The sequence below is a fragment of the Dipodomys merriami genome, unplaced genomic scaffold (assembly GCF_024711535.1).
Source record: "Dipodomys merriami isolate MVZ:Mamm:240054 unplaced genomic scaffold, mDipMer1.0.p SCAF_27, whole genome shotgun sequence".
Taxonomy (NCBI): Eukaryota; Metazoa; Chordata; class Mammalia; order Rodentia; family Heteromyidae; genus Dipodomys; species Dipodomys merriami.
The window spans coordinates 17,509,219-17,535,944 of record NW_027204159.1 but is presented as its reverse complement, the minus strand read 5'-3'; the positions used below and the strand labels follow the sequence as shown (position 1 = coordinate 17,535,944).

Genomic DNA, 26,726 nt, shown 5'->3' with positions numbered 1-26,726 from the left:
TCAAATCCTGGCCTGGCTTCTGATCAGCTCTATTGGCACCAGCCAAGCAAGTCACCTCCCTACCCGGGCCTGCTTTATACCTGTCAAAGGACCTTTCTAAGCCCAAGATGCCAGTCTTTTGAACAGGGCAGGGCTCTCCTGGAAGAATGTCCTGGTATCAGGGGGAAGGAGAACTGGCAGTGGAGGGGGCCAGAGAAAGACACCCCCAGCCTCAGTCACTTCACATTGTTAAAGGGGAGAGGAAGGGGAGAGTGGAACCCAAGCAGACAACAGCCCAGGGATAACTGTGTCTGCGAGGAGCCCAGAGACTGGTGGCCCTGGCGCCCACTCCCAGGGTAGCTCCCAACCTAGCACCATGTGAGGGGAGGGCAGGGGCAGGCCAGCTCTGGGCCCCAACGTTCCTGCCCCAGCCCCACTATTCCCTTTGACCACCCTCCCCCCAGGGGCTTGGGATACCTGAAGCCAGAACTCCTGGAGAGAGTTGATCTTCCCTTTGGCATCACCCCTCTGATCCCCTGGGACAGCCCCAGGACAGCAGTGGCACATGGAGGAGGGAGCAGAGACCTGGGCATCTTCATTCTGACTCCTTGAGGCCCAGACATGCAAAGATGCGCCCTCCCTCCTCCCTTCCATCTTGTCCTCCAGCACTAGGATGTGCCACCATCAAGCTGGGTTGCATCATTGTGTAACGACTGAATTAAAAACAAACCCAACCAAAAAAATATAATATATATATATACACATTACATACATATGTGTGTATATACATGCATGTATACATACATATATATACACATACATATATACACATACATATATATATTTAACACAGTGTGACCCCAGCACCCAGGGTATAAACTCTGGCACCAAGAAAAAAAAAAAAACCAAAATATTAAAATACTTTAGCTTCTTAGTATTTGGGAGGTTAACAGGGAGGTCTCTGGGGACCCTCAGACACAGGTCACTGGGGGCAAAACTGTGGACACCAGTCTGCCGGCCAAGGCGGTAGGTGTGGGGATGGTATACGTACACAGGAGCATGGACACGGGCAGACCGCAGGCCCACCTCAGCCTTTCACCACAGGAAACACCACACGTCACATCCAGGGTGAAGAAAGGGAACAGCCATGAGGCCTGCGTCTCTAGGCCCCATGGCAGGGCCTGGGACCTGCAGAACACCCTGGGCACTGGGTGGGATACTGAAGCAACCAGAGATTCTTTCTCCAAAAAGGAAGGTGAGATGTGTCAGTGTTAACCCAAATGTGGAGGTTCTGCACCTTCTCAGGGGGGACACTTACATCCAGGGGCTACCTCTGATCCCTCAGAAGGTCCTCGCTTGGAACACTCAGGGAAGCATCGAGTCTCTCCCCCTGGTTTGGCAAAAGGCCCTGCTAGGCTCCTCTCCCTGTTGTCCGGAGGACAGGGCTCTGGCAGCTAATACTGAGGGGATACCTGAGGGAGCAGGGAGCCGCAGGATGGAGGAGAGGACAGGGTGGTAGAACACAGTGAGGGACAGGAAGGAGTCTCTCGGGACTCCTTCTCACCAGAAAAGTGGCCTTCCACCAACCAGAAGTGGCCTCTGCAGCGAGGCTGTGAACGGAATGGACCTCTGGTGCCAGGGAGGTCCTGCAGGCCACATATCTGGCAGGCGGTGCTGGGAGGCCCTCGCAGACCCGCTGGGCTGCTCCTGGCCCTGGCCGGGCCTCCACGGAGTATTGCTCATTGTGCTCGGCTGGCCTGGCTCCCCTCTCTGCAGGTCAGTCTGGCTCAGGCAGCAGGACGCCCCTGCTGCCACGAGCTCACAGGTGTCCAGTCTGCCTGCCGTGGCCAGGGCTACCTGGTGTTCTGGAGGTCCTCCCGCAGCCAGGTGGGCAGCGTCTGGCCCATCTTGTAGAGCAGCTTGGAAAGCTCGATGTTGTGGTCCCGGTAATAGTCCTTCAGGAAGGCTCGGGACTGCAACAGAAAGATGGTTCAGGGGAGGGCAGCATTCAGACGCACACGGGGCCTCTAACTTGCCCAAAACAGAAGCCTCCAGAAGAAACTACCATTTAGGAGGAGGACTGAAATGGAGCTCATAGTGTCAAGGAGGAAAGAGCATTCATTAAAACCAGAGGCAGAGAGGAAGAGGAAAACATGCTGACCTTTATGACCTTCCTGTGTGTCCTTGCACTCTCCTATGAGAGCAGCCTATCTCTGTGAACCCAAACTCCATGTGCTCCTGCCACGGAGGCCTTCTCTACCACCTCAGTCCCTAAGACACCCTTTCCGAATGTCCACTGCATACACGTGCACCCCCGTCCTGCACAAAGCCCTCCCTGCCTTGAGCCCTGGCCCCTGGTGTGTGTCACCTCCCCTGAAGGAGTGTCTTCAGACAGAGCACACCATCTGCTTCATCCTCCAACCCTCCAGTCTTTGAAGGCAATGAGCCCCTCACCCCTCATACCTCACCCATATTTCCTCCTCTTTTCTTCCCGTTAGTACTAGATATTGAGCTTGCTTGGCTGGTGCTCTAGCACTTAAGCCAAGCCTGTAACCCACGTTCACTTCAAACAGAGATCACACAGATCTCAGCCTACTGATGAGCTATTGAGCTTGCTTGGCTGGTACTCTAGCACTTGAGCCAAGCCTGTAACCCACGTTCACTTCAAACAGAGATCACACAGATCTCAGCCTACTGATGAGCTAGGATGATCGTCTTGAGTCGCCAGAACCTCCTCTTGGGAAATGCCACCACCATGCCTGGGTGAGGAGGGAGGGGCAGAGGGTCCTCCAACGCAGGACTTTCCCACTCATCCGGCTGCCATTGGCCTATGTCCACCACTTACATCCAAGTCCATCTCTGGATATTTCCGGCCTTTGCTTTTGCCCAGACACTTGGTTTTTCCTCCTTCGAGCAGCTGGCACCAAAATCCTTTCTTTGGGTCAAACCTGTGGAAGTGGAAGCCTGTGGGTGGGAGCCAGAGGCCTTGCCTCCTCCTCCCTACCTGTGGTCTGCACCCAGAAGAGAATGTCTGTGTCCCTCACACTCATGGGCCACGAAGACTGTGGACTGACATGTGTTATCTCTTGGCCCATGTGTTGCCTGGGCTCCACTCCACACCTGCCCTTCTTCCTGCAAAAGGCGCCTTTCATGCTCCAAGGCTCCTGCCCTACCTCCTCCCAAGATCCACAAGAGGATGCTTCCCCTTCCCACAATCCTCAGAGGTGCCTTCTGAGCATCTTCCAACTCGGTAGTGAGCAGCACCATGCTTACTCAAGAAGACCCCTTTACCAGTCCCAGCTTCCAAAAGATGACAGTGACATTGACAGAGCACTTGCCGTATACAAACTTTGAGACATGGGCTCTATCCACATGCTCTTTCTATTCTATTCCTAAAAGGCTGGAGATTCTCTCCTACATCCAAGCTATAGATGGCTGAGGCTCAAAGTCTCAAGGACTGAAGCAGGTCACAGGGCAGTGATGAGTCTGAGTTCCTCAGCCATGCATCAGTGACACCACAGTCCATCTCTATGGGATCAATTTTCCTCTTCCACCTTCCATCTCTAGTACAATCAGGAGCAGAGGGAATATTCTTTTTTTTTTTCCCTCTGCTGGTCCTGGGGCTTGAACTCAGGACCTCAGTATTGTCCCTGAGTATCTTTTGCTCAAAGTTAGCACTCTACCTCTGGAGCCAGTGCTACTTCTGGCTTTTTCTGAGTGGTAATTGACAATAAGTGTCTCATGGACTTTCCTGCCCAGGCTGGCTTTGAATCATGGTCCTCAGATCTCAGCCTCCTGAGTAGCTAGGATTACAGGCGTGAGCCACCAGTGCCTGGCAAGGGAATATTCTTACTGCAGGACTTTGCCAAGAAAGCAGCCAGGGAGGGTGACTTCTCCCACCCTTTTCTTAGGCCCCCATCCTCTGGCAGCCTCTCCTACCGTGAGCCTCTCACACAGGCAGCACCTACCGGCTGTGCAGAGACATTCTCAACACCTGCACTTCAGGTGAGTGGGAAATTATTTTAAGTCTAAGTCTAAAGAAATTACACTTTTAAGTCTAAGCCCAATGCTAGAAAAACCTTTATGGAAGTTGGAACTGCCCATTGCTGGCCTAACCAACTGACAAAACACTAAAAATGTTTGACCCAATCCGAACTAACTGAAGATACTCCAGGATAGGCTGACCAGAACAGAACAGGTTCATCATCTGCTTCTCTTAAGGTACTACCACCTTAGCTTTTCTTCTGAATAACTACCAGGGCAGTGTGTGCTCTATCATGTCTGCCAACTCTAATTAACCTGTGTCATCATTCAAGTTTTGGGATTTGGGAGGCTTGGGGTGCCTCTGCTGCTATTTGTTTCGTTTAGCCTGGGTGCCTGGGCAAGGCTAGGCCATGCACTACTCACGCCAAGGTTTTGTGGTAGTCAATGGTGTTGGTCACCCCAAGGAACTTCTGCACTGAGTCCATCACTTTGGCAGGTTCTGTTCGTAGCAGTTTGCCATCCAAGACCAGAATCTGAAAAGAAGGAAAGAGAGAAAGGCCACCTGAGCAATTGGGGTCAGCTGCTAATTGGGCAGGTACAGGTCCGGCTGCAAATTGGGACCCTGAGAGCTTGAGTTTACTTCCTCCTCCACCCTGGAATGGCAGGCCTCCATGCCTAATGCTGTCCTCTGTGTGCGATCTCTGCTCACTGCCAGCAACCCTGAGCCACGCTGTCCTCTCCCAGAATTTAAGCTATCAATCACCAAACGTAACCCACCCCTCAAAAACCTACAGCCTCAGGGCTGGGAATGTGGCTTAGTGGTAGAATGTTTGCCTAGCATGTATGAAGCCCTGGGTTGAATTCCTCAGTATCACATAAACAGAAAAAGCCCAAAGTGGCACTGTGGCTCAAGTGGTAGAGTGCTAGCCTTGAGCAAAAGAAGCTTGGGGACAGTGCCCAGGCCCTGAGTTCAAAGCCCCAGGACCGGCAAAACAAAAACAAAAACAAAAAACCCTACAGCCTCTCCCTTCTAGCCTGTCACCAAGCTTCTAGTCCACATACCATGCTCCTCCCCCAATCTCTAAAGGCTTTTTAAAAGACCTCATATGAGTCAGGCATGGTGACCCAAGCCAGTAATCCAGCTACTTAGAGATGGAGACTGGGAAACCATGGTTTGAGGTCAGCCCTGGCAAGTTAATGCTATGGCTCAAGTGGTAAAGTGCTAGCCTCAAGCACAGAGAGGCTCAGGGACAGAGCCCAGGCCCTGAGTTCAAGCCCCAGGACTGGCAAAAAAAAAAAAAAAAATAGCCGGGCGCCGATGGCTCATATCTATAATCCTAGCTACTCAGGAGGCTGAGATCTGAGGATTGCAGTTCCAAGCCAGCCCGGGCAGGAAAGTCCGTGAGACTCTTATCTCCAATAAACCACTAGAAAACTGGAAGTGGCACTGTAGCTCAAGTGGTAGAGCGCTAGCCTTGAGCTGAAGAGTGCAGGGACAGCACCCAAGCCCAGAGTTCAAGCCCCATGACTGACCAAAAAAAAATTTGGGCACCGGTGGTTCATGCCTGTAATCCTAGCTACTCAGGAGACTGAGATCTGAGGATTGTGGTTCAAAGCCAGCCTGAGCGGGAAAGGCCATGAGACTTTTATCTACGATAAACCACCAGGAAAACCAGAAGTGGTCCTGTGGCTCAAGAGGTAGAGCTAGTCTGGAGCTGAAGAGCTCAGAGACAGCACCCAGGCCCAGAGTTCAAGCCCCACAGAGAGAAAGAGAGGGAGAGAGAGAGAGAGAGAGAAAGAGATTTCATCTCAATCAATGGCTGAGCATGGAGGCACACGTCTGTCATCTCAGCTATGTGGGGAAGTACAAATAAAAAGACAAAGGGCCAGGCCAGTCTCAGTATAAAGCAAAAACCTATCTCAAAAAATAAATGCTTGGGCTGGGAAGGTGGCTCAGTGGTAGAGCGCTTGCCTTGCAGGCCTGAGGCCCTGGGTTCGATTCCCCAGCACCACATAAGCAAAAAGAAAAAAGTCGGAAGTGGCGCTGTGGCTCAAGTGGTAGAGCGCTAGCCTTGAGCTGAAGAGCTGAGGGATAGCGCCCAGGCCCAGAGTTCAGGCCCCACGACCGGACCTAAAAAATAAAATAAAATAAAATAAAATAAAATAAAATAAAATAAAATAAATGCTGCCGGGTACCAGTGGCTCATGCCTGTAATCCTAGCTACTCAGGAGGCTGAGATCTGAGGATCACGGTTCAAAGCCAGCCCAGGAAGGAAAGTCCGTGAGACTCTTATCTCCAACAAACCACTCGAAAACTGGAAGTGGTGCTGTGGCTCAAGCCGTAGAGCGCTTGCCTTGAGCTGAAGAGTGCAGGGACAGCTCCCAAACCCAGAGTTCAAGCCCCATGATCAACAAAATAAATTAATTAATAATAAAGAAATAAATACAAAGGGGGCTGATGGAGTGGCTCAAGTGGTAGAGCACCTGCCTAGTGGCCCTGAGTTCAATCCCCAATACCACAAAAGGGTGGATGGAGTCTTCTTGTCAGGCACTGGTGGCTCATACCTATAATCCTAACTAGTATCTAAGGATAGGGGTTCAAAGCCATCCCACGCAGGAAAGTCTGTGAGATCTTATCTCCAGTTAACCACCAAAAAAAAAGCCAGAAGTGGAGCTGTGGCACTAGTTCAAGCCTTGAGTTCAAGCCTCAGGACCAGCACAAAATAAGAAAGAAAGAAAAGGCTTCATGTGACTTGACCCTTTCACCATGCCCCTTCTCTTCCTCCTAGCCATCCAACCCCAGGGCTTTCTGAGTCCCCAGAGACTGAGATCAGCTCTCCAAGGGGTAGGGGCAATGGCTACCTGGTTGGCGTGAAAGGCGCTGAGCCAGCGCTCGATGTGGGTGGCATACCAGCCTGGGACCAGGCAGCGGTTCTGGAGGGCTCGCAGCTTGGAGGGCGTGTCGGGGCCAGCTGTGATCACCTCGTGGAAGGTGTACTTCAGAGCCACTGGGTCATCATGAGCCCGCTGGTGCTGCAGATGAGGGAGAAGGTGGCATGTCACATGGAGACAGCCATCCATGTGCAGAGGTGTGAAGATCCTGAGCCTGCCCCAGCTCTGCCTCTCACTACTGTTTGTCTTCAGGGAAGTCACTAAACCTAGGGTCTCAGTTTCCCATCTTTTTAAAATAAATGTTGGCCATTCACACAGTCTCTATGAATCCTGTGGCACCACAATGTCAGCATTGTTTTCTTGACAATGACTCACCTTTCTTTTTTCACATCCATTTATTTCAAAAGAAAAGTCAATGCCACCATCATGAAAGGATAAAGGGAATCAGTCATATACAGAAGGCAGCTACTGCTAAACACAGGAAAACAAAAGCCATGTTCTGAAATGCCAAGCAGAGAAAAATACCTGCTCTAAGTCTTGTCCCAAAGTTCATACACTCCTTGTTGAAACAGAACATGTCCTGTTAGAAGAGACATAGGTGCTATGCACACCAAGCAGCTCAATTCTCCTTTATGGAAATCGGAAGGATTGAGTCTGAATTACTGACAAATAATGCTGAAGGCCACTGACACCAGTAGAATTTCCAGTCCAGAGCACAGAGACCTGCCTTCCTCCAATGTCAAAACAGCCCAGGCAATGTACACAATGGCCCCTGGCTCTTCCTGGCCTCTCTGAGACAGAACATCACCCTTCTTTTTCTTCCAGCTTCTCCTGGACCCTCCTGGTATGAATGAGTCTCCTTATCTCCTTCCCTTCACCCTTTGATTGTAGACTAGAAAAAGAGTAAGAGTTTAGATTTAGAAGACCAGGTTCAAAATGCCACCACATGAAACTTCACATCATATGTGAAGTAGATATACACACTCATCTCCCCCCCACTCCTCTTCCCCCCCCCCCCGCCTTTCCTGCCTTCTAGAAAACTGCCATGATGCTCCTGTGAGGTGTCAGAAGTGGAACATCGCCCTGAGTATAGAGCAGGAGGCCAGCTGGACCTGCAACAGCTTCCTCTATGTCGCCATCTCCCCATAAGAGCAGAGAGCAGTTCTCTGTTCAGTGCTAGGCACAGGCAGGGAAGAGAAGTGTCCAGCCTGCCTACTGTGTCCTCAGTTTCCCCTGACTACAGGCACAGGAAAGGTGCATATCAAGGTATGAGGCAAAGTTCCAGGGGACAAGAGGAACTATCCCCTCCCCAGGCTGCGGGAGCAGCTGGAGGGCGAGAAGTCTGAGGGACTAGGAGCAAAGATGATCTTCCCTGTACCTGCTGGCACTGCAGGGCACACAGTGAAGCCCAGCAAGCATTCAGGTGAGGAGGCTCAAAAGTGGCCAGGCCAATGTCCAAAATACACAAGGAGCTCAACAAAGTAACCCCTCTCCAAACTAAGAAATCAATCAATAAATGGGCAAAGGAGCTAAAGAGAAATTTCCCAGAAGAAATAAAACTGGCAAATAAATACATGATGAAATGCTCAATATTCCTGGCCATAAAGGAAATGCAACTCAAAACAACTCTGAGATTCCATCTCACCCCACATGTTGGCCTGGATTGGCCAACATTATGAACTTGAACACCAACAAATGCTGGCAGGGGTAAGGGGGAAAGGAGACCTCCTGTACTACTGGTGGAATGTAACCTAGTACAACCAATCCGCAAGGCACTTTCCAAGTGCCTCAAAAGAACTAAACAGATTTTCCCCGTAACCCAGCCATACCACTCATGGGCATCTACCCAGAACACTCCAAGTCAGGATACGGTAAAGACACTCGCACATCCTTGTCACTGATGGACTATTCACATAGCTATTATGGAGACACCTCAGATGCCCTTCAATGGTTGAATAGATCAAAAACATGGTACTTATAGAATTTTACTCATCCATCAGAAAGAATAAGATTATGTCATTTGCAGGGAAACGGATGTACCTAGAACAAATCAAGCTAAGTGAGGTAAGCCAAGCTCAGACAGACAAATGTCATGTGCTCTCACTCCTATACGGAAGCTAGGTATAAAATGTACCTGGACATGATAACCTGTACAGGACTGTAGGCATTCACACAGTCAGACTAAAGGAGGATAATCTTAGGGGAGTAACAGGAATATGTAACTCCTCTGAACATTAAAATATTATTTAATGAAACAAATTCCAGGAAATGGATTTTTGTTATTGGTGGTGGTGGTGGTGGTGGTGTTCATTTTGGCTTTGGGGTTTTTTCTCTTTAGTGGGGCAAAGGTGGGTGCATAAATGGAGGGAGGAAGAGTGAACATAATCAACTATGCAACTTATGGGCAGGGATGAGAGTGGGAAACTGGGGGAAAGTGAAGGAAGAGGTGACATTGTCCAAAACAATAAATGTACTTATTACTGGACTTATGAAATGGCAACCCCTCTGTATAACACCTTAATAACAACAATAAAATTACATATTTTTAAAGCAATAAATTATGTGTGTATATATATATATATATATATATATATATATATATATATTTTTTTTTTTTTTTTTTTTTAAAGTGGCCAAGCCTCCCTGACCAAGACAATGACACCCCCCAGGCAACCACAGGGTAAGGCCCAAGCATCCTCCAATACCAAGAATAGCCCTAGTTGATAAGGAATGTGGCTGTGGGCACTGGGGCCACTTCCAAAACCAAAACTTTGTTAGTACAGTACAGCACTCTTGGGAGCCTAGCAGACAGAAGAGGAGTGCACCCTCAGCCTTCACACCGGGAGGCCCAATGAACTGTACTCAAAAAGAAATGGAGTCAGGTCACAGAAATGAGAGTCTGGCTCTTACATAGCCAGGCAGGGCCTAGGCTTCATCCAGCCAGTCCTGCAGTCTGGCTGTTTGCAACACTATAGAATGGCAGGTCCTGTGTCCTGCCCTTTCCCAGGTTCCCACCCAACCATGTCCACTGGGAAACCCACAGTCAGCTGAGCCCAGATCAGCATTCACCAAGTCTAAGCTATATCAAGGTCTACCCCCTGAACACAGAAGCCATCAAGAAGCCGGGACTGTGAAGTCATCGATTTCTGCCTGTCATCCTCGCCAGGCTGGGAACACCTCAGAGGCAGGACTTGTACTTACCCATCACCACACGCCTGATGCCTCACTCAGGGCTGCACAAAGCAGGTGCTTAGTCAATATTTGCTGAGTAAGGGTCAGTGGGAACCCCACTCTGACTCTGCACTCCAGCCTGCTTACCTGGTACCATGAGTAGGCCCGGTCCGCTGGATTGATGAGGATGGTGAGGATCTTGGCCTTGGGTAGTAGGGCTGCTGCCCGCCGTGGCGCGACTTCAGAATCAAAGTAATTGGCGCTTTTCTCAAAGTAGAAGTCGGAGGTGGTGTTGGAGGGGATAGGGAAGAATTCCATGTACCTGCAGAAAGCCAGACAGGGACATGGTGAGGGTTGCTGAGGGCAGACATTCCTCAGAAAGCAAGCAGGCCACACTGCCCCAGACAACCAGGACTCTCCCCTGGCAAGGAATGGCCACTAGATAGGCTCCTGTTCAAATCTGATCCTTTCAGTAGACGCTATGGAGTCAGGAGGGTTGAAGACTCTGGGTGTGGTGTGAGTGGTGGGGCAGGTGTGGGAGCTGTGCCATTCTATCCTAAACCCTAGATGCTGCCACAGCTAACTGACTCTGCCCCTGGGAGCTAGCTGTGGCTCCGTGTGGCTCTCCCTGCAACCTGGGGAGGACTAGAGGAGAAGGGAGCGAGGCCTCTAAAGAGTGAGCTCTCTGCTGGGCACCGGTGGCTCAGGCCTGTAATCCTAGCTACTCAGGAGGTTGGGATCTGAGGATCGCAGTTCAAAGCCAGCCCAGGCAAGAAAGTCTGTAAGGCTCTTATCTCCAGTAAACCACAAAAAAAAAATGGAGGTGGGGCTGTGGCTCAAGTGGTAGAGTGCTCACCTTGAGCTGAAGAACTGAGGGACAGCACCCAGACCCAGAGTTCAAGCTCAAAAAAAAAAAAAAAAGAGTGAGCTCTCTTTCCAGTCTGTATGTGTGGACCTGAAGACCAGAAGGATCACCTCCTGTCACCGTACCCACTGTCCTGCACCTCTGGCCTGCTGTACATGAACACCTGTCACCATACCCACACCCCTGGCCTGCCCATGCGCATAGCCTTCTAGAGAACTGTCCCACCTCCCACCCTGGGTGATGACCACCTGCAAAAATTTAACCAACAGCCCCAACTCTCCCAGGGTTCCTACCATGTAAGATAGATGTGCCAATTGTCAATTCATGGGAAACAAGACATCCTAATTAAGTGTGAAGAAACTCTACTCTTTTCTTATCAAAGGAATCCCAAGGACCCCTCTGACAAAATCACCCAGGGCTTGTTTGATTCCAGTGACCACCTAAGGCCCACCCACAAAACCAAAGAATCTTCCTATCTCATATTTCTGAATTCTCTTTGTAAAATCTAACTTGGGAAAGCAAAGAAAGAAGAAGCTTTGTTTCCTAAGCTTATACCAAAGCCATTTGGCAACAAAACCCAACTTCTTGATCTTACTGTATAAATATTCATTGCCCTGTGGAAGATGTCACTAAGCAGAGGCCTCACACCATATTACCTTTCTAAATTCAAATATGCTGTCTTTTGATGATTACATCTGGCTATAAGGGGTTTTAGATAAAAGAGGAGACATGTTAGACATACAGAAATATGATATACAGGTACATAGGTACATGGATAGACAGACACATGGGCAGACATACCAGATGACAGATAGACAGAGAGATGATAGGCAGATGAAAGACAGAAATATCAACAGAAAAAGACAAAATCCCATAGTCTCCACCCAGAATGTCCAATAACCTAGGAACAACAAATAAAGATTATATATTCATACAAGCCTTAAAAATTGAAAAATAAAACATCCCACACTGGCCCCCACACACTTAAGGTGACATCTAGGGAAAATTCTGGCGGGGAAGTTGTGACTCTACTCACTTCACGAGAAGCCGTCCAATACCTTTGGAGGCCTCCCAAGAATACCTTCTCCCCACATCTGGCCAATTGCAGAGAGAAAAGTTAGAATACTTGGTCAGAATACTTGGACTTTCACCGGAAGATCTTGGAGTGTGGAGTGAATCCCTCCCCTCCTCTAGTACTCATATGCTTCCATGCAAGCAAGGAAAGGGCTGGATTCCAAGTTTAGCAATCTCTGCCCGAGGTCATGCAGCAGCTCAAAGTGCTTTCCTATCAATCATCCCATCTGTGACAAAGCTCTCCCACCAGGACTCCCTGTTTATAAACACTTCCGCTGCGTGTGAGCACGTGCCAGCTGTTCCCTGTTAGGCCCTGCAGGCCTCTCCAGATGGCTCCACGATGGCCTCCAGTCCTGCTATGAAGAGAAAGGCCCCTTACCAGTCAATGCCTTTGTGGTAGTTGTGACCATTAAAAAACTGGATCTCTTCAAAAGTCTCTGAGCTGGGGTAGTTGCTGCTTAGGTCTGGGTGCATGCCCAGGAACAGATAGAGGGCTGTGGTACCTGTAGAAAGGGAGGAAGCCGAGACCATGGCTGAGCCCACAATGGAATCTGGGTTCTGGGCCTACCTCCACAATACTCAATGGAGGTGTTAGAAAAGCAGCTTGCTTTCCCTAGGCCTTAGGTTTCCACATCCATATAAGAAACAAATTGTACTAAATCCAAGATGGCAAGTAGGGCATGCATGTGGACACCCCAACTCCTATACCCCTTGACGACATCACTAATCTATTACAGCACCTTTCATCATAAAACAAGGACTTGGCCTTGGAATCCTCTTACCACTGAACTCTGGCAGCCATGTGAGATGGACTAATGTCTCCTCTGAACCTTACAGCTAGATGTTTCCTGCAGCTCCTCTCTAGCCCTGGACATTTGTTCAGTCTAGCACTTGGGCATAACCCAGGGAAAGGGAGCTCTGACCCTCAAGCTGTTAATGTGAGACATGTGTGCATTCATTCATTCATTCATTTGTGTCAGAGTCTTGCTATGTTACCCTGGATGACCTCAAATTCACAATTCTCCTGCCTAATCTCCTGAGTGCTGGGATTACAGGTATGTACCACAGTGCTTGGCCTATGTGAAACTCTTAAGAAGCCAAGACTTCCAGTTCTGATGGAGTTCTTAGAGGTGCCCTCCCTCTCCTTACTTATTCTCTCTCCCCTTCTTCCTCCTAAGGAGACCTTCCATAAGCTTCAGGGTCAAGTCCTGGAACCAATCTGGTTGATCATTTTCTTTTCTTTTTGTCAGTTGTGGATCTTAAACTCTGGGCCTGAGTGCTGTCCCTCAGCTCTTCAGCTCAAGGCTAGAGCTCTACCACTTGAGTCACAGGACCACTTCTGGCCTTTCCTGTTTATGTGGTGCTGAGGACTTGAACCCAGGGCCTCGTGCATATGAGGCAAGCACTGTACCACTGAAACCACTGAACCAGTTTCCCAGCTCTGGTTGATCATTTTCTAACCAAGTATACTACAGCAAGTTACTTAACTTCCTGAACATTGGCTGGCTTCCTTCCTTCCTTCCTTCCTTCCTTCCTTCCTTCCTTTCTTTTTGGCAGTCATGGGGCCTGAACTCTGGGCCTGGGTGCTGTCCCTCAGCTCTTCAGCTCAAGGCTAGCACTCCACCACTTGACCCACGGTGCCACTTCTGGCTTTATTCTACTTATGTGGTGCTGAGGAATCGAACCAAGGGTCTCATGCAAGCAAGGCAAGCGCTCTACCACTGAGCCACCTTCCCAGCCCCTTTCTTCCTTTTTTTTTTTTTTGTTTTTTTTTTTCCTTTTTGGTACTGTGAGACTATGTAGCACAGGCTGGTCTCAAACTCTCCATCCCCTGCCTGCACCTCCTGAGTGCTGGGATTGCCGACACGTACCACTATACCAGTTGGAGTTTCTTGTCTATAAAATGGAAGCATCCATTTAGGCCTTACAGAAACATGTGCATGGTAAATGCTCCTCAATCACATCAATGCTTCCTGCCCTGCACCTCTGGCAGACACGACTAACTGATCATTCCTCTTTGCCTGACACTGTGCACACTTGCAGAGAAGCTGATCAGGCCTCCTTTCTGCCTAGGCTCTGAGACTCCCAGGAGGACCGAAGGAGCACTAACTACTAAGGCAATGGTTCACCCTCCACTCCCTTCCAATCTCCATGGTGATGGGCAATTCATGTTTGCTCTAAGTTACTCCCACTTTTGGGAAAAGAAAGGCAGGTAGTCCCCAGAGGTTGGTGGTTTAAGACAGCAAGGGTAGGGCTGGGAAGGTGGCTCAGTGGTAGAGCACTTGCCTTGCATGCCTGAGGCCCTGGGTTCGATTCCTCAGCACCACATAAGCAAAAAGAAAAAAGCTGGAAGTGGCGCTGTGGCTCAAGTGGTAGAGCGCTAGCCTTGAGCTGAAGAGCTGAGGGACAGCGCCCAGGCCCAGAGTTCAGGCACAACGATCAGACCAAAACAAAAAAAAAAAAAGACAGCAAGGGTATAGAGAAACCTACCTGTTTTCTGGGGGCCGATGATGAGGAGCTTAGGGAAGCGGTCACATGTCTTCTCCTTGGACCAGATGTCTTTGTGGCGTTTGTCTTCACAGGGGTCCTAAAACACCATGGACAGGAAGTAAGGGAGGCCTGGAAACCCACGATGAGACAGACCCCCACACACTGCATCTGTGGCCTGACACAGGGATGTATGGCCCCAACCATGGGCAAAATGCCTACACACACCCTCATCACATCCTTACCTCTAGACACTGAGCTATGACAGGCAAGGACAATTTCTGGTTGGTGTCATGTCCCCCACAGAGCCTGGCTAAATGCCCAGCTGGTCTAGTAAAGCCTGAACCAGGGGTCAGTGAGCTTTTCCTCCAGAGTTCAGTAAGCCTTTTGGGAAATGTTTAGTAAACACTGGAGGTTTTGGATGCTATCTCACCTCCACTCTGCCACTGTGACATGAGAGTGGCGCGCCAACAGTATTCACGAGATTGAGCAGGAGTAGGGCTGGTGCCAAGAAAACCTTCTTTAGAGAAACTGGCCAAGAATAGATGCAGTCAGGAGTTGTGGTTTATGGACCTCTGGTCTGAACTGCAAATGTGCCACAAGTCCAGCTCCTGCTTCCAACTTTTAACAGCCAGGAGGTGCAGACTTTCCCAAGGACAGCTCCAAACCATTCCCTCAGTCTTTTCCCAATGGCTCCAAGCTGAAGGGGCATGAGAGGCTTGAGGAGAGTCTCCCTAGGCGGAACAGTCACCCTCTACACTTCAGCTATATGAGATTACCTTTTTTGGGAGGGAGGGAGTGGGGGGGGGGGGGTTGGTCGTGGGGCCTGAATTCTAGGCCTGGGAGCTGTCCCTCAGCTCTTCAGCTCAAGGCTAGCATTCTTCCATTTGAGCCACAGGGCCACTTCCGGCCTTTTCTGCTTATGTGGTACTGAGGAATTGAACCAATGGCCTCATGCATGCAAGGCAAGCACTGTACCACTGAGCTACCTTTCCAGCCCCTCACCAGCAGTTCTTAAAGGCTGTCTTTTCCAAAGCTGTGTATGAGTTCATGATGCACCAAGAAGGGAGGTGTGTACCTACATGCAGATGTGAACATATGTGCACAGGAACCAGTGTATGCCCACCGGTGAGCAAACAGCCACCTGAGCTGCTACTCGAGAAGGTGTGGAATGGAAAGGCCAAGCCTCAACCCATGCTGAAGCAAGGCACAAGGCCACCCTGACCCACCTGCCAGAGCGGGTCCTTCTCCTCAGAAAAGATCTGGAAGTACTTCTGAGCCAGCTGCACCGGGGGCAGAGTCTGAAGCCGCAAGTTGGTCCAGGAGTTCAGGAAGCGCACCAGGTGCTTGAAGGTGTACAGGCCCAGGCGGTCATTCCCATAGTTGGACAAGTGTGTCATGAAGATGCTGATCTGCTCCAGGAACACAGGAGTGAAGCAGCAGCCAGTCAGCACTGAGCTGCCATCACTCTCACCACCATCATCCCAGCCCTGCTGCAGGCTGCCCAAGACCAGTGCAAGGCGCACTGGGCCATCAGCAACCTCAGTGTGTGACCTTGAGCCACGCAAAGCCAGGACAAACCCAAGTGTGACTGTCCCCCCAAACCTAAAGTGAAAGGGTGACCTGTTTAGGAGCTATTGTTTCATGAATTTGGAGGGGGTAATATATGTGGGACATGCAGAGAACAGAGTCCATTTTGAGCCACAGTACCACTTCTGGTTTCTGAGTGGTTAACTGGAGAAAAGAGTCTCATGGGGACTTTTCTGCCTGGGCTGGCTTGGAACCATGATCCTCAAATGTCAGCCTCAAGTAGTCACTTACTTCCATTTCACAAGCCAGGAGAGACCCAGGAAGCTCAAGTGAAGGGTGTGTGTGTGTGTGTGTGTGTGTGTGTGTGTGTGTGTGTGTGTGTGTGTGTGTGTGTGTGTGTGTGTGTGTGTGTGTGTGTGTGTGTGTGTGTGTGTGTGTGTGTGTGTGTGTGTGTGTGTGTGTGTGTGTGTGTGTGTGTGTGTGTGTGTGTGTGTGTGTGTGTGTGTGTGTGTGTGTGTGTGTGTGTACATACATGTGTCTTAGTGCACACAAATGTGCATATACAGGAACACGTGTGCACATATGAACGAAGACCAGAAAGAGAATATGCAGAGAAATGCTACTAGTTTTGTAAGAAAGTTTATGAGCATAAAATACAAAAGAGAAAGTTCTGAGGTCTTCCACCAGCTCAAGCAGCAGAGAAAGGGCAGTGTTGGAAGTGGAAAGGTGCTCTCTCAATTTCCAGGCTCTCCTTCTGGCCTCTTTCTTGCCATTCCCCATCCCAAGAAATCCCTGCATCTGCAGAGAGGCTCTGAGCAGCCCCCACCCCCCAGCAGCAGGCTACACAGGACTCACAGGATTGAGGAGCACAGTAAGAAAGAGCTCGCCCCCATTGATGATCTTGTCCAGTTCACTGGAGCCACCAGGGTACTCATTGTAGAAGATGGTGTGTGTAAAGAGGCCACAGGTCTGCCGAGGGAGGACCTAGGACAAGGCAGAAGAGGGGCTATGATATATCCAGGCATGGATGGTGCTAGGAGGGCTCTTTCCCAGGGGAAGGGCCACGTCTCCTCAGAAACACAGCCTTTCCCCCTGGGGATCCTTGTGACTGCACCTGTGACACCATACCCGGTGAACACAGACCCTTGTCATTTCATACTTTGCTGATGTCCCCTGCACAAACAGAGCAGGCTCAAGAGCAGCAGAATAACTTTCTGAAACCTAGACCATTTGCAGTGAAGATTCTGTAACATGTCTCTGTCGGTCATAATCTGCAAGCAATATCAGCATATCGCCTAGTCATGTGCATATCATGCACTAGCTGTCTCCCTTCTGGAAACCAAGCTGTAAGAGAGCCGAAATGGGCCTGTCTTGTCACCAATTAGTGCTCAACATTTAATGTAAGTCCCTAGTATTGAGAAAGTGCATGGATGAATGGATGGACGGACATAGACATATACATGAACTTTTTATTCCTACAGATGCCCATTTGCACTGATGAAAATACATTCTTCTAATGTCTCAGGCCAGAAACTTTAAGAGTCACTCTTGACTTCTGTCTCCCTCCTAGACCTTACTTCCACCTGGGCAGACCCAGGGACTCCAGCTTCTAACAAGCCCAATTAACAATCACGTCCCCCTCCTGCACTGAGACCCACCTCTCCTCTGGAGGAGGAAGGCAGTGGCCTCCTAACTGATTTGCTTGCTTCCACTTTTGTACCCTATACTCTAAACTGCATGAAACAGGCAGGATGAAGAAATCTTTTTTAAAATGTAAGTCAGACCATGCCCCATTTGAAACCCTCCCACGTTTGTGCAGTAGCTGAAGCCCATCAATGGCCACCCTTCCATAGCCCTATGCCTTCTGGCCTATCACTGCTCTGACATCCATCATCTCCTCTCACTTCTTCCCCTCCAGACACACTGATCTACTAGCTGGTCCTCTAACACACCCAGCACAAGCCTGCCTCAGGGCCTATGCACTTGCTGCTTTCTCTGTCTTCAATGTTCCTCCACAAGTAGTAGCACGGCTTATCCCAGGAAGACTTTCCCTAACCCCTACTCATAGCCCCTCCCCTACCTCTCTTCTCCGCTTGCCTCTCCCTAGGCACCATCATCATCTGATTAGTATATACATTACACCTCCATAAGCACGTTGTCTCTTGCTACTAGAATTCCAGCCGGGTCTACAAAGCCAGAAACTTGTCTGCTTTGTGCACACTTCTATGTCCCCAATCCCTAGAAAAGGATTTACACGTTGTAAAAGCTCAAGAGAAGTTTTTAAGTGAGCAAATGGGTCTAACAGGTCCATCTCTCATCCTCATCACAACCCCTTTGAAGACTGCTCACTCCTAGATCCTCTGTCACAAAATCTAAGGAGTTCATAGAAGTGGGCGAACTGACAGTGCACCTTCTGCAGGATGGATCTGAGGGCCAAAGTGGGAGCATAACCTGGCCCGCAGTACCTATGCCAGCTCAGCACAGCCCTGCTTCCCAGGATGGCACCTGCACGTGCCTGCTACCCACCACCCCCTCCTCCTGCTGCCGGGGCCACTTGCCATAATGCCGTTGTGGATGAAGCCGCGGCGGTAGCGGGCTGGCTTCAGGTGGGGGTACTCCTCTGTGCTGGTCACGCGGATGCTCCACACCTGCTTCCAGGCCTCATACAGCTGCACATGCACAGGGTACACACCCGAATGGTGGGGCGCCACTGCGTACCCCATGTCTGTGGGAATGCCATGCTCCTAGGGAGAAGATGAGCAGAACAGGATGAAGACAGGGGTCTTTCTCCTGTAGGCCTTCTCCTCCCTTTGTAGTATGTGAAAGAAAAATCCAAGGCAAATTTAGCCAGCCAGTTGGTCTGAGCCCATATGATGAGACCAGGGCCCAGAAAGAAAAGGGAAGTGTCTAGGATGTCGGACTGAGTGATGGGTAGCACTGGGTCTCCCTCTCCCAATTCTCCACGAAGGACACACATCCTCCAGTTCAGAAGACTCACATACCCCAGAGAGCAGGATGGGAGGGGGGGAGAGGGGAGCCTTCCTGCTCCTCTTGCCCTTAATTGTCCAGGAAGCAAGCCTATGCTGGTCTACCAAGTATCCATCTTTTCTCACCAAGCTTTCCAGATCTTCCATTCAAGTTGATGGGAGCTTAATCCCAGGAGAGACACAGGCTGGGGTTTAAGTACTACTGTGACCTTCTTGAATCTCAGTTTCTTGTCTATAAAGTTTGACTATTGGGCTGGGAAGGTGACTCAGTGATAGAGCGCTTGCCTTGCATGCATGAGGCCTGGGTTTGATTCCTCAGCACCACATAAGCAAAAACAAAAAAGCCGGAAGTGGCGCTGTGGCTCAAGTGGTAGAGTGCTAGCCTTGAGCTGAAGAGCTGAAGGACAGCGCCCAGGCCCAGAGTTCAGGGCCCACGACCAACCAAAAAAAAAAAAAAGTTTTGACTGTTCTCTTCTCTTAAGGCGCGTGTGTGCGTGCGTGCGTGCGTGCATGTGTGTGTGCACGCATGCGCACACACACACCAGTACTGGGGCTTGAACTCTAGGTGCTGTCCCTTAGTGTTTTTGCTCAAGGCTAATGCTCTAATTGAGCCACATCTCCACTAGGACTTTTTGGTGGTTAACTGGAGAAGAGAATTTCATGGACTTTCCTGCTCGGGCTGGCTTCAAACATGGATCCTCAGATCTCAACTTCTTGATTAGCTAGGAATATAGGCCTGAACAAGTAGCTTCTCTTGAGGCTTTCAGACTGCTACAAAGGTAGCGCTTGCCCCAGGTCCTGGAATGGAGCTGGTATAAAACTCTGTCCAGGGGCTGGGAAGGTGGCTCAATGGTAGAGCGCTTGCCTTGCATGCCTGAGGCCCTGGGTTCGATTCCTCAGCACCACATAAGCAAAAAGAAAAAAGCCAGAAGTGGCGCTGTGGCTCAAGTGGTAGAGCGCTAGCCTTGAGCTGAAGAGCTGAGGGACAGCGCCCAGCCAGAGTTCAGGCCCCACGACCGGACCCAAAAAAAAAAAAAAAACTCTGTCCAGCTGAACTGTAAAAGTATCAGGAGGCCGGAAGTACAGGTGTCCAGCCCAGCCCCGCCCTTCAGCGCCCTTCCCCCTCCTCCGGCTCTGCCCTGTAGGGGAATCTTACTCACGACAGCGAACTTCTTGTTCAGGGCCATCTGCTCAGCCAGCACAGACTGGTTGTGGAAAAGATGGGGCTGCATGTGGCTCCACATGTGGGGGAACCACCAGAACTCCTTCACATAGGACAGCAGCAGGTCATCCCCAGCGTCCTCCGCATCAGTACCTGCAGCACAAGGACAGCTCTCAGCTCCCACAGTTCAGCCATGAGGCCTTTAAATGAGCCCCAGTGGAGTACACAGACCCCAGAGGAGCAGGGCGGAGGAACACAAAACACAGGTGCTAGTCTAGCCTAGTCTAGTCCTGCTTCACAAGTGTCTATGGCTGACCTTTTTTTCTTTGGGCCTTTTGGGGTTTGGCATCAACAATCCCAATCCCAAGCATTTTCTCTACTGTTCACATGTCTGGTCTGACCTCAATGCAATGGTCCAAATGGGGTCCTCTGCCTTTTAGCTACCAATCTATGCACAGGATGCTAAACCTCTGTCTCAGATGTAATATTACAACCACCTCCGCTAGGCTAAAGGATAAGAATATATAAAATGTAGATGAAGCTGGGTGCTGGTGTCTCATGCCCGTAATCCTATCTACTCAGGAGGTTGATATCTGAGGGTCTTGGTTCAAAACCAGTCTGGGCAGGAAAGTCCACAAGACTCTTATTTCCATTTAACTTCCAGAAAACTGAAAAGTAGAGCTGTGGCTCAAACCACCAGAAAACTAGAGCTGTGCCTCAAAAGTGGGTACAGTGGGTATAGTGCTAGCTTTGAGGGGGGGAAAAAAAGGTTCAGGGACAGCACACAGGCCCTGAGTTCAAGCACTACAGTCAACAACAACAAAAGAAATGCAGATGACCAAGCATGCTCCTATTTGGCTTGGGCTATGTCACACATTCTTTCCCTGCACCTTATTTGCTGACCAAGAGGCTGTTCTCTCTTGGTAAGCAGAGAACACAGAGGGGGAAGCAGCCACTGCGGATGGCCAATCCATGGTTGTTTCACTTGCCCAGTCCCAGAAGGCAACACAGGAGGAGCTTGAAAAAGCCCCAGAGAAAAAGATGGGTGTGAGCCAGCCCCTCTGCCTCCAAACTAAAGTCAAGACATGATTCCTGCCAGTGCTGAGGTGGCTACAACTACAAGGTACTTCATTTTCTATGCCACATACTTCTGTAATGTTCTCAGAACTCAGCTGTTTCCATTATACACACAAATACAAAGCAATTTAAGTATTTAAGTGGTGGGAAGATGAGAGAGTGAGTGAGAGAGAGAGAGAGAGAGAGAGAGAGAGAGAGAGAGAGAGAGAGAGAGAGAGACCCCACCAAGGACAGCCTGAAAAGCCAGGAAGGGTACATGGGAACCACTATAGCTGTTTTATTGAGCCCTAAATGCCCTCTGCCTGGGCCTGGGCCTACTCTTGTGGTCTATTGGCTTTGGGGGCCCAGAAGGGTCAGATTTACTCCAGTGTGGCCAACAAGCCTATCTGCTGACCTGTGGCAAGGCTTCAAGAGGTAGACATAGAGAAGGCCCCAGAAGATACTAGTAAGCAGGAGCAAGTTACGTACCTGTGTGGAAGAATTTCCCTGAGTAGCCCAGGTTGAAGGTGAAGTTTGGGATATGTGTGCGTAGTTCATTCTGTGTATCAAACAGGGCCTAGGAAACAGAGGAGAAGGGAAGAGGTGAGGGGAAGTCAGAAACCCCTACACCTTCCATGAGGTCTGCTCCAGCAGGACCAGCCACAAAGATCACAGACCTGGTAAGAAAATAGAAATGTAAGACCCTTGTTTGAAAGATTATGAAGAGGGCTGGGAAGTTGGCTCAGTGGTAGAATGCTTGCCTTGCATGCCTGAGGCCCTGGGTTCGATTCCTCAGCACCACATAAGAAAAAAGCCAGAAGTGGTGCTGTTGCTCAAGTGGTAGAGTGCTAGCCTTGAGCTGAAGAGCTGAGGGACAGCGCCCAGGCCCAGAGTTCAGGCCCCACGACCGGACCCAAAAAAAAAAAAGAAAGATTATGAAGAATGTTGTACAGGCAACACGCATGGGAATCATAGGGTGCAGTAGGAGCCTTTAAATTACCCTGATCCCATCACTAGACATTGTGTATATGTATGCAATATCACCCTTGTACCGAAAATAAAAAATAAAACAACCCAAATTTTAGAGACTAGCAACATGGAGCATTCAGCCATGTATAAGTCCTGTCCATACAGAGGGCTGTGTGTGTTGGCACAGGTGCACCCCACAAAGCCAGCCAAGACTACAGTCTTCAACATTAGACCAGATTCCTGCCTGGTTCTACTGAATCTTAAGAAGACTCAAGACTTCTCTGTACCTTGATTTCTTCAGCTGTGAGAGGAGACAATAGTATCTCCCTCCCTCACGTGACTCTTGGGAGAATGAAGTGAAACACAGCCTCTGAAAGTACCTGATACATGGTAAGTGAGGAAAGCTGGTGGCTACTGCCAGTCCTTACATGTGGTCACTGCCACCATCTGTGGTCAGAGCCCCTATGCCTTTGTGCAAAGGGTTTCTGTGCCTAGTACAATACAAGGCTGGCATCAGGACCCTGAGCTTTTCAAGGATGGACTGCATGCCTGGGCTGTAATGTCCCATGCACAGCACGCATGACACTTGCAGCAAGTTGGTGAAGGGAAATGCGTGCAGCTGAACTCCAGGGGGAGGACTGCATGGTTGTCAGGCTGCTAGGAATCCTGATGGAGGCTGCTTTCAAACATGTTACCAACTACAAATCATGGCCCTCCCTGAGGGATACTGTCACCACCTGCATCTGACCAAGGCCAAGCACTGATTACTAGATATGTCTGCTCCAGACATATGGATGGCCTTGGGCAAGTTATTTCACCTCTCTGAGCCTCAGTGTGCTCCTCTGTAACGTATCAGTCCCTTCACCAAGCTGCTTTGAGAACCAAATGAGATAACACACCAGAGAAGGCTGAGCAGAGCCTGGCACTCATCATGCCCTAAATGTGCAGCTTCTATGGGTTCTATACACTTTGTGACACAAGCCAGCACTGTATACCCTAGTGAGGAGACATTCACAGCTCTAAGGAAGAACACAGTTGTCAACTGTGTTTGGAACCAAAGCAGAATACATGCTGCCCCTTCCTACTCCTGAGCTCGTGAGCATGTAGACCTGCAGCAGAAGTGCTTTGATATCTGCATTTTACTAAGTGCCCAGAAGAGGGCGCTTCAATTTGTATGCTGCTGCAGACCTGTCTCCTACATGCTGTCATGTCTCTCACGTTAGCAATAGGGAAAAGAGTTGGGAAAAAGCTTTGGGAGCCTGGGGAAGGAGGGCCATGAGTTAAAGGCCAGCCTGAACTACATGTTAAGAGCCTGTCTCAAAATAAGTAAGCAGAAAAAAAAAGAAAAGAAAAATGGGCCCCTGTTGGTGCCGAGTTTAACCACCCTGTAATCTCCCCCTCTGGGGGCTTCTTGCCCCTTGTTGAGTGGTATCACATTGGGCCTATTGTGGGAGGGAAGTGGGGAGGGAGAGAGGGAGGGAAGGAGGGGTGCTCCCTATAGGCAAGGCTTTGCCAGGTGCTGTCATGGGAGCTCTTTTGTTCCCTTTTTTGGCTGCTGTGACCTGTGCCTCAAAGATAGCAAAGACTGCTGTTCCTCCTGGCCACAGACACAACCACACACACTCCCAGCACAATGAATGGGCTTCTTGAACTGTAGCCGTGCACAGAACAGAACAGAGACTGCTCTTTCTGGCAGCACTGATCTGAGTTCTCGAGAGTTAATTGACTTGCTGTATATTCTGTACATTGTATGTTGTATAGTATGTAATGTTGTATAGTATGTAAATATTCAACTATGTCACTCGAGGGTAGGGGTGAGGGGGAGAATGATGGGTGACATTGGTCAAGGTACTTTGTAATCACAGCATGACAAATGGAATTGGAACATCTTTGTATAGCTACTTAATTTTTTTTAAAGAGTTCATTGGTTTATGTAAACAAGGAAAGAAGGAAGACATGAAGGTCCATCAAAGGTTCCCTGGAAAAAGAAGCGCAAGCCAGGAAAGCAGGGCACCAGTCTGGGCTCTGCCTGAGATCCTAGCTACTTGGGATGACACCATCCAAGGGTGATGATTTGAAGCCAGTATGGGCAGACCAATCTACAAGACTTATCTCCAGTTTACCATCAAAAATCCTTTAATACTTAAGGAATATATATAAGCTAATATATGTATATGTAAATGTATAAGCTAATAAAAAAGACAAAAGATAATAAAAATGACAAAAGAAAAAAAATGGGAAAAATAAGCCAAAATGGGCAACAGAAATGTAGTGAGCTCAGCAGCTACAATACACACTGCCTGGGAGACTCAACCTGGACTGAAGTCTCCCAATGAATTGCCCTGGGCCTGGGTCCAAGCAGGAGAGAACCAGATTAGGACTGGAAGAGCATCCTATAGAGGAAATGGGGCAGTCTGCTTTGTCAGAAGTCAGCGGTGGCATCAAGAGAAGATGTTCAGATGGAAGGCTCAACTATAATAAACTTGTAAATTTTCCTTCTGCAAGAGCCCTTGAGGAAACAAAATGTCAGGAAGAAACACAATGCAAAAGGGTAGATCAAAGCCACTGGCCTAACCGGCTTCAGCAGCCTGGAGAGCTGGGGGTAGGGCTAGGGCTGGAGAAAGGACATGGGTATAGGAGGTGGCAGCTGTGTGTGGGACAGGAGGGAGGGGGCGGGGAGGGGGGGGAGGGAGGGGAGGTGACCTTCCCTCACACCAGCTGGCCAGGCAGCTCGGTGAAGTGAAACCTAGGTGCAGTCAACAACAGTATAACAGTATAGTTTCCAGCCGAGGCTCAGTGATGGGAAGCGACTTGCCCAAGTTGCGTAATCAGAGCCACCATGGGACTTGACGTGACCAAATGAGGTCCTAGCCTGTCACAGAGTGCCAGCTCCCCTACCACCTCCACTCTGCCCCTTTCATCTGGGGTATAAAGAGATGAAGAGTCCCATCTGATTATGACAGGACCCCTTTTTTTCAGACCTCAGGTCAACCCCACCAGGAGACTTCAAGTGCATGAACACCACAGCACAGCAAGTCCACACTGCTCAGGGAGGGAGGTATTCCTCTCATGAGTCCATTTAAAGCCTCCTGAAGCATGGAAGAGAGGTTTTGGTTTGGTGCTAATATGTTTCTAACACTTGCTAATCTCCTGTAAGGAGGACACCCGGTCAGCAGACAGCAGTGTCTCAGAATTTAATCCCTTGTTTTGTTTCCATTGGATTTATTGTTATGGCTGACCCCTGGCTGAGCAACCCACACGGATACCCACTTACACTACCATGCACCACTTACACTTGCAAATAACTTTCTGCTGAGTAGATGAAAACTGAATTTTAAACACTGCTTGATAGCCTTACTCTGAAGCTTTCCCTTTCACATGGACAGTTCACATGTGAGGAAAATCTTGTGCTTTGCACAGTGCTCTTAAGTACAGTTCTGTTGATAAACACTTTTTGAATTCAACATATGCATTCTACTACCTATATATACCGCAGTCAAAATACATTGCCTGTGTGATTCAGGCCACAGGTGGTGACATAATCCCAGCTATGTGAGAGGTCGAAAGCTACAGGTAGGAGGATACTGCTCTATGGGCTCCAGGCAACCTACGTAAAATAGAACTAATGGGGAAAAAGGGGAGGGGCCTGGGAGTATAGCTCAAGTGGTAGAAGGCCTGACTAGCTAGTGTGAGTCACTCAACTCAAACAAACATTTCATAGGCGCTCTGGCTCTCGCTAGCCAGCTATTGGTGGTTCTGGGTATGAAGTCAGGGCCTTGCCTTCTGGGCAGGTGGTTCTATCCTTCAGCTATGTTCCAGGCTTGGAGCTCTGATATTTACTCAAACCTTTCAAACATAAGCCAGGCGCTAGTGGCTCACTCCTGTAATCCTCCCTAATCAGGAGGCTAAGATCATGGTTCAAAGTTAGCCCAGGGAAGAAAAGTCTGTGAAACTATTATCTCCAATTAACCACCAAAACGCTGGAAGTGAAGCTGTGCCTTAAGTGGTAGGGCACTAGCCTTGAGAAAAATAGCTCAGGACCAGCACACACATAAAAACCTTTTGAGGGGGGCTGGGAAGGTGGCTCAGTGGTAGAGCGCTTGCCTTGCATGCCTGAGGCCCTGGGTTCGATTCCTCAGCACCCCATAAGCAAAAAGAAAAAATCTGGAAGTGGCGCTGTGGCTCAAGTGGTAGAGCGCTAGCCTTGAGCTGAAGAGCTGAGGGACAGCGCCCAGGCCCAGAGTTCAGGCCCCATGACCGGACCCAAAAACAAAAACAAAAACCTTTTGAGGGCTGGGAAGGTGGCTCAGCTGTAGAGCGCTTGCCTTGCATGCCTGAGGCCCTGGGTTCAATTCCTCAGCACCACATAAGCAAAAAACAAAAACAAAAACCTTTTGAATGAGAAAGAAGAAATATCTTACACTAAGCAAAAGAAAAGAAGTGTACATATCACCCTATTTGGAAGAAAGAGTTGTATTGTCAAAGTTTGAGGGGTTCACAAGCTTTATACAGTGTGATAATGACAATTCACCTTGTAAAAGTTAAAATGTGTTTGTGACTTTAGCTAAGT

The 26,726-nt window shown here is 49.4% G+C and overlaps 1 protein-coding gene across 3 annotated transcripts in view; it reads right to left on the bottom strand.

Annotated features, from left to right (window-relative positions):
• Window positions 1-697: 697 nt before the first annotated feature.
• Window positions 698-26,726, bottom strand: part of Ndst1 (N-deacetylase and N-sulfotransferase 1) — a 71,036-nt gene continuing 45,007 nt past the window's right edge. For all 3 annotated transcript variants that reach the window (XM_070036405.1, XM_070036404.1, XM_070036402.1), the window contains 12 exons: window positions 21,677-21,764; window positions 20,130-20,284; window positions 18,541-18,726; window positions 16,838-16,966; window positions 15,682-15,864; window positions 14,456-14,552; window positions 12,345-12,468; window positions 10,174-10,348; window positions 6,826-6,996; window positions 4,387-4,496; window positions 2,825-2,927; window positions 698-1,952 (listed from right to left, as the gene is read on the bottom strand). In XM_070036405.1, coding sequence (XP_069892506.1) covers window positions 1,833-1,952; window positions 2,825-2,927; window positions 4,387-4,496; window positions 6,826-6,996; window positions 10,174-10,348; window positions 12,345-12,468; window positions 14,456-14,552; window positions 15,682-15,864; window positions 16,838-16,966; window positions 18,541-18,726; window positions 20,130-20,284; window positions 21,677-21,764 — 1,641 coding nt within the window. In that variant the 3' untranslated portion in view covers window positions 698-1,832. The remainder of the gene's footprint in view (window positions 1,953-2,824; window positions 2,928-4,386; window positions 4,497-6,825; window positions 6,997-10,173; window positions 10,349-12,344; window positions 12,469-14,455; window positions 14,553-15,681; window positions 15,865-16,837; window positions 16,967-18,540; window positions 18,727-20,129; window positions 20,285-21,676; window positions 21,765-26,726) is intronic.